This window comes from Alosa sapidissima, chromosome 5 (genome assembly GCF_018492685.1).
Source record: "Alosa sapidissima isolate fAloSap1 chromosome 5, fAloSap1.pri, whole genome shotgun sequence".
NCBI classification, from domain to species: Eukaryota; Metazoa; Chordata; class Actinopteri; order Clupeiformes; family Clupeidae; genus Alosa; species Alosa sapidissima.
Window position 1 is genome coordinate 10823092 of NC_055961.1, and position 7086 is coordinate 10830177.

At 44.5% G+C, this 7086-nt stretch overlaps 2 protein-coding genes across 3 annotated transcripts; both read right to left on the bottom strand.

Moving 5' to 3' along the window:
• Positions 1-1022: 1022 nt before the first annotated feature.
• On the bottom strand, positions 1023-2648 carry LOC121709081 (UDP-glucuronosyltransferase 2C1-like). Its single transcript, XM_042092154.1, has one exon. It carries the CDS (start codon positions 2631-2633, stop codon positions 1023-1025), a length of 1611 nt encoding a protein of 536 aa, XP_041948088.1. The 5' UTR covers positions 2634-2648.
• Positions 2649-4492: 1844 nt separating this feature from the next.
• LOC121709486 (cornifelin homolog) lies at positions 4493-5848 on the bottom strand. 2 transcript variants are annotated; one of them, XM_042092911.1, is made up of 3 exons: positions 5625-5848; positions 5305-5459; positions 4493-4824 (listed from the first exon to the last, which is right to left on the bottom strand). In XM_042092911.1, exons 1-3 carry the CDS (start codon positions 5803-5805, stop codon positions 4726-4728), a joined length of 435 nt encoding a protein of 144 aa, XP_041948845.1. In that variant the 5' UTR covers positions 5806-5848; the 3' UTR covers positions 4493-4725. The 2 variants fall into 2 exon arrangements, with proteins under 2 accessions (XP_041948845.1, XP_041948844.1); XM_042092910.1 differs by having other exon boundaries at positions 4493-4884.
• Positions 5849-7086: the final 1238 nt, after the last annotated feature.

The window sequence follows — 7086 nt, forward strand, 5'->3', positions numbered from 1 at the left end:
CACCTCAGCCTTTTACACCCTGTCATGTCTTTCATCTTCATTATCAGCATGATGAGACATGTGTCTGATTATGTTTGTCACTCTGATTTCCTGGAATGCATTTTGTTCAAAAAACAAAAGAGCAGGAACAATTTGGTGACTGCAGATTGGCAGGGTGTGTGCAAAGGTGTGTATTAGCTACTGTACTTGTTCATACCGGTTCTCAGTGTCTCAACTCATGACTAGGAAAACATTCTGTGCTGGAACGCGGTTTGTAAACATTCATGCTTGCGCTTTCAAGGAAACTTTTGACTGATGAGCAAATAGAACAATAGTCTCGGTTCAGAGTGACAGACACAAGCTGTTCATTTTCTCAGTGTTATTTCAGTCTTATGCAATACTGATCAAATTCCCTTACATCCAATGCCTTACTCCACACTTTTTTTAAGTAGGGGTTAGTTAAAGAGATTATTTGACCACTTAGACATTTCAGGCTATAATCTGACTGTAATCTTCATCACATGTTAAGAATTGGTCAAATTATGGAAAAGGCTCTTTGTTTTCTTTGTTGTTTTATTTCAGGCACTCAGTTAAATATTTCAGATCAGTTAAAACAAAATATTGGATTTGCTGGAAAATGAAATATGTTAATAAACTGAAACCATAGGTAACCAACTGGATCTGGATGAAAGGAACAATCATGTTTTTACATGGGTGATAAGATAATGCAACTATCTGCAACAACCTACGGTTTACTGACAATCCTTGCTTTATAGATAAAATGATCATGCTCATAAAATACCCAGTCATTAAGCCGTGATGTTATGGCAGTCCCCATGCAAACCACTTACTGTACCACTTGCATTAACCTGCCTTGCAGCCTGCATTGTAAACAGAGCTTTGTATGACTGGAGCATTTCCAGTGCTCTAAGGTTTGCTGTTTGTAAAAGTAATTGTTCTTACCTGCACCACAGAACTAAATGAATCCTTAAAAGATGTACATATAATGAATTCACATTTCACACATTCATTTTGAACCGAAATCACACTGCTTTCTTCCTCTCTGATTTTGACTTTGTGTTATCTTTAGAATGTGTTTGCTGAAGCTTCTTGGGTTTTGTCTGAAGCACTTCCTTAGAGCTTGCTTTGAGAGTCATAGCACTGACTTGGGGCACCTCCTTGGACTGCGTCTGCACCGCTCCCTTGGCTTTACGGAGCACCGCGGCTCTAATCAGAAAGACGCCGACACACAGAAGCCCAAAAGGCACCCCGAGCAGGAGAGCAAGCACATCTAAAGTGTAGTAGGAGTACCAAGGCAGGGTGCTGGCCTCTGAGCGGAGGTGAGGCGCTCCTTTGTTCCGGAGCACATACTCAATCCAGAAGATGGCTTTGTCCAGGGGGTGGATGGGCTGGTCGCGGTGCAGGCTGGACAGCCTTTGCATGTTGATGCGGTAAGTGGGGTTGAGGAGGACGTCCTTCAGCGCCTTCAAGAACAGCTCCATGGTGAGTGAGGCCATGTCCACCATCCGTGCTGCCCCTCGGGCCTGCAGACGCACCAGATTGTCTGTCTGATCGAATAGGAGTGGCACACCGAGCACGGGCACAGCGTGGTAGATGGCCTCGTAGAGGCCGTTGGTGCCGCCATGGGCGACGAACGCCCGGGTCTTGGGGTGGCCCAACAGGTCATTCTGTGGGAGCCACTTCAGCAGCAGGGTGTTGTTGCCCAGCGACCGAGGCTTGGTGCCGGTGAACCTCCAGATCACCTTCTGCGGCAGGCGAGCGAAAGCAGAAGCGATGATCTCCGTGATCTCCCGGGGCAGGGCGCTGATCAGCGTGCCAAGGGACATGACCACGACCCCGTGCTCCCCCGAGCTCTGGACAAAAGCCTCCAGGTCTCCCGGCAGCGGCTTGGCCGGACGGCACTGGAAACCGCCCATGTAGACCAGGTTGGGCATGGAGGGTCTGGGGAACTCGAACACAAAGTCCACCCGCATCAGCCACACGTCGGCAGTCAGCTGCATGCTGAGGAGGTCGGTGCCAGGCGGGAAGTGCTTCTCAATCAGCTCCCTGTAGATGGGCACCACAAGCCATCTCTCCTGCATCAGGTTCAGAGCATAGTGGAACATGTTCCTGGCCCTGGGAAGGAAGCCCATGCGGTCACTGAGCCCTGAGCCGGGTACAGGCACATACGAAATCGGTGACGGCGCGATGGAAAAGTGCCCCTCGCCAAAGCTCATCCAGCGCACGTTGTACACCATGGGCAGGCGAAGGTAGTGCCCGAGGATAACCCCAGCTGGCATGGCCGGGTCTGTGAGCATCAGGTCGAACTGGGCTGCCCGCAGCTCCTGCACGAGGCGCCGGTCGTCCAGCATGACGGAGACGGTGGCACAGGTGGCCCGGTGGGCCACGTGCAGGATGCTCATGAGCTCGGTCACCTGCACCAGCGCGCCCATCAGCGACCCCTGCAGCCGCCCCTCCAGGATACGCTGGGCCGACTGCTCGAACAGATCCAGGCCGATCTCCTTGTCTTGGGGAAGCGGCACGGTGAGGGAGGTGTAGTGAGGCGAGCGCTCCTTGATGAACCAGCTCTCGGGCGAGCGCACCACGGTGATCTGGTGGCCGCGGGCGTGCAACTGCTTGACAAGCACCTCCATGTTCACCCAGTGGCTGCCGTCCACGGGGAGCACCAGGATCCTGCTGCCCTGTCCAGGTAGGACAGACGCCATGAGAAAGATAATCCAGATGAGGCTGGACAGTGGTTTGGACAGCATCTGATGCTTTGACATTTTCTCCAATTTTTCTTCTCTTTTCTTGCTTTGTTTGCTTCTTCCTTGTTTCCCTGTTGCTGCCGTTCACTAGCCGAAAACAGCACTCGTGGTTAAGACATCCTTGGCTGAGTTATTTGCTGACATGTTTTCATGTAGAGGAAAAATAAACAGGCAAAGTAGAAAATCTACTTATTCAACTTGACAGCCAATGGAGAGATGAGGAATGTCAAGGTTAGCCTTCCTTGCTAATAATCCCTACATTTTGCTAATACCTCTTGGTCTGTTGTGAAAGACTTAATTTCCTTTTTTTCAATGAATGGGCTTATTTGACCCGTGTCACAATGTAGCACAATTCAGCTCTCCTGTATGTGAAAGGAAGTTTTTTTTTCATACCGGTTGAGATTATATCTACACTTTTATATAAGAGCATCACACGAACACGCATTCAAATATACTGACCCACATACACACATGCGTGCGTACACACACACACACGCACACACGCGCACGCACACACACATACACATACACACACACACACACACACACACACACACACACACACACACACAAATGTGTGCGCCTGATCTTGAAATCTGCCATTGCCTAAATACAATATGGGCCAAACTGCTTTCATTTTTATATAATGTCTTACTTCAAGACATCAAACCCTATATTTCCTATTACCTGCACACTTTCTTATTCTGGAAACAAGAATGGACTGTGCTTTGATAATAGATTAGAAACAATAGGATGCACAGGATACAGAATCACCCACTTAGAAAGACAGCTGCTCAATTTGTGGAACTCAAAACTGAGAATGCTGCTATTGGACTGTGCAAAGTAAGGTGAACAGCTGGTGAGAGGAAAGGGGTGGTTTGCCTTTGTAATGCCTACCCACTTCCTGGTGCTATTCTGAATCGAGCTCAACAGTCCTGCCCCCCTTCTGCGAGGGCTTACGGTCCATTTCTTAATTTATCCCATTGACATCTGGAAAAATCTGTATATAAAGAGTTTTAGACCTTGCCTTAGGCTGACCAGCTATGACGTGAATTGTACATAATCAAAATTCATAGCTTTATTTACCAGAATAATTGTATGTAATATGAGAAGATATGAAAACAGTCACAAACTGGGCAGAACATCTTATGTTAAGACCTCAATTTATAGAATGAGCAAATGCAATATCAAGACATTTTACAAACAACATAATTATACACTCCTGTTACGTTATATGCCAATCTTTTTACAGTAGGGATGTTAGATATTGATATGTTGATTATTAAAAGTCACATTATTTTATCAATATGTTTTTGAGACATTGATTTATTAAAATTGCATTTAAAGAGAAACTATGACAATTTCTTCACTGTTTTCTCGGTTTTTGCTTCTTTTTCGCTGGCTCTGTCATGATGAATGTCTGAGAAACTCCATCGCTACCTTTTTCTAGCCGGTGCCTGGTGTGTATGTGTATTTAAATGCAGTAAAGCAATTCGTTACACTCGTTATACTTCCTGACACTGAGGCCGTCGGCCCGTTGGCCCACAGCTGCAAGGGTGGTTTTTCCGCTCACAGGCGCTAGGGGGAAGCGAGACGGCCACCATTCAACCCGAAAAAAGTCATAGAACCATTCCAATGACTCCGAAGCTGTTGAGTGAAGGTAAATTAAGCTAAAAACCTTGCATATTAAGCTAAAAAACCTGCATAGTTTGCCTTTAAAATACATATCAATTATGCATACTTTCCAATATATTCAGTTAGGCTTCCGTTTTTATGTGGTATGGAATAATACCTGTCAGTAACCACAAGTGGGCAAATACAGGAGGGGGATTTGATAAGGCAACAGATCCAAGCCTACAGTGATTCTTTGTCATTTGAATCCATGCCGTTTGTCACAACTGGAAGAGCAGGAAGAGAGAGTGAGTAGGCAAACATTTCCTGTAAAGAAAGCAAGAGAGATGTAGTCGGCCACATCACATCACATAGCCCTAGCGAGCATGACCGGACTCTGGATGACGGTGGGTTGAGGGCTGATCATTACGAAGGTCGTCTTGCGTCTCTTTATTTCACGAGCCACCTGGCACCATGAGCATACGTTGCAGAAGGTTACAGATACACAGTCAGAGCAGAGGCTCCCCTGTTTAATTTGGAGAACATGTGAAACACACACACACACACACACACACACACAGTTGTACAGTATTTGATTAATCAATACTGCAATAAAAAGAAACAGCAAACATAAAGGTTAAACATAATATTTTCATAGCATGATCATATATGCACCTGTTATTAATTATTCTGTTGAGTCTTATTGTTTTGTAGTGTATAGTGTATCTGTTATAATGCTATTGCTGTCATATTACAGGGCTGTAGTAAGCCTATTAAAGGCATTTGCCTATTTGCCTGTCCTACTTCGATCAAGTAGGACAGGCAAAAGTTAACAATGAATATTTATTGGAGGTTGTCAATTCAGTTAAAGCTGGTTGATTTTATATCATGAACAAAATAGGGGAAACTCTATTATGATTGTTAACATTTCATTTTGAGTTTGTACCTGTATGCCATACTTTTTCCTCACTCCATATCTTAAGGACAAAGCGGCCAGGGGAACACAACTGAACAAGTCAAAACAAGGCAGTCCACAAAATTCATCGAAGTCCCCAGTTGTCATGCAGGCAAAACAAGGAAAACACCAAAATGCACAGCAGCCTAGATAGATAGATAGATAGATAGATCGATCAGCAGATAGATCTGATGGAATTTCAAATTTATTCTAATATTCAATGCTATCAGCATTGAATATTAGAATAAAATTAGTTTACAGGCATGAAAAGATTGAATTGATTCATTTGATTAATTGATTATCACACTCACAGGCACTCATGTCGTCAAAGCAGTCACAAAGCCCTGTACTCCACAAGTCGGACCTGACCATGACAACAGGCTGAACCTGAGGCTGCACCACAACAGGCTGAATCTGAGGCTGCACCACGACAGGCTGATTCTGAGGCTGTTGTTGTTGCTGCACAACAACCACATTCATATTTGTTGCCATCGCTGATGCTTCTGTGTCTAAACCCTGAACCAAGTGTGAGAGATGGAGATAGAACAAGCTATATGTAATTGCATCACACAACTCAAACCTCCCTGAGGACATTGGTGTTATGGTGCTATGCAAAGCAGAGAGAACAAAGTTTGCATAAACCAGTCCTACAGCCCCAATTAAAAAAATGTTGTCATTTTCAACATTTGATATGTTCTCTATGTACTTTTTACAGCTAAATATGGGTTTATGAGATTTGTAGATTATCACATTCTGTTTTTATTTTCATTTTACACAACATCCCAACAATTTCTGATTTGTAGTTGTTCTTACTTCATTCTGGTCATAATCAGAGCTGCTAAATGTAAGATCATCAATAAAGCATGGAGACAGAACGTGATTAGCTGAATGTGTAGAGAACTGGATTATAGAAGCAGAATATAGAGATTATCTCTTTATTTTCTTAATTTCTTCTTTTCACAGTGAGTGTAGCATTATGGAAAGGCACAGATAGATGAGTTGAATTTCATGCAAATAAAATTCACTTGAACTCAAGCCTTCTCTCTTCATTATTCACAAACTATTTCCTACATGGCAAACAAAACAGTCATGTGCCATGTGCCATATTGACCATATTCACATTACATGCAACAAATGGATTACATTACCTGGTAAACGGTACACAATTCAGCTTTTCTTTGGCAATGATGGCGGGTTAGAGATAGCCTGGTAAACCAGACCCTTTGGAATCTTTCAGATTAAGGGTCTGGCCACGAGTAATGAAAATGGCCCAATTCGAGGGGCGGCACTAAGCATGCATTTGAAACTCTCACTGCACGCAGTTGGATAACGCTACGACCAATCACAACAATTCATCAGTGTCAGTCATCAGTGTAGCTCGCCTTTGTCCCGCCTACACCGATTTGATTGGTCCCTCTCGCTCGAGAGATAGAAGAAATTTGGATCATTGCTCGTGGCCAGAGTATCTTGCGGGCACAATTCAAATTGTGCTCTCGCGAGAACTCTGGATTTCCAGGGTAGGTTAGAGAGGCTTTGTGAATGTAACAGGACAAGGTCCACGCCCTTTGAAACAGCCCCTGAACGCGGCTGTTTTGTCTGCACTAAAGTCGTGTTGGTCGATCTTAAATGTTTGTTGTTTTTGTTTACTGTATGTTTGCATGCGCGTTAACGCGCACACGGGAGATGAACTGTACACCGGACGTTGCTCTCGTCCAGTTTTATTCTGTCTGTTAAAGTGGCCTTGAGCGCCCTGTGTGTTAAGTGTTAACAGAA

Bases quoted from the DNA above. Each gene is read 5' to 3' on its own strand.
- LOC121709081 (XM_042092154.1), bottom strand. From the start codon at position 2,633: ATGGAGGTGCTTGTCAAGCAGTTGCACGCCCGCGGCCACCAGATCACC.
- LOC121709486 (XM_042092910.1), bottom strand. From the start codon at position 5,805: ATGGCAACAAATATGAATGTGGTTGTTGTGCAGCAACAACAACAGCCT. The intron at 5,460-5,624 runs GTGAGTGTGATA...CTATCTATCTAG, and splicing joins CTTTGACGACATGAGTGCCT to GCTGCTGTGCATTTTGGTGT. The intron at 4,885-5,304 runs GTACAAACTCAA...CAAATTAAACAG, and splicing joins GGAAAAAGTATGGCATACAG to GGGAGCCTCTGCTCTGACTG.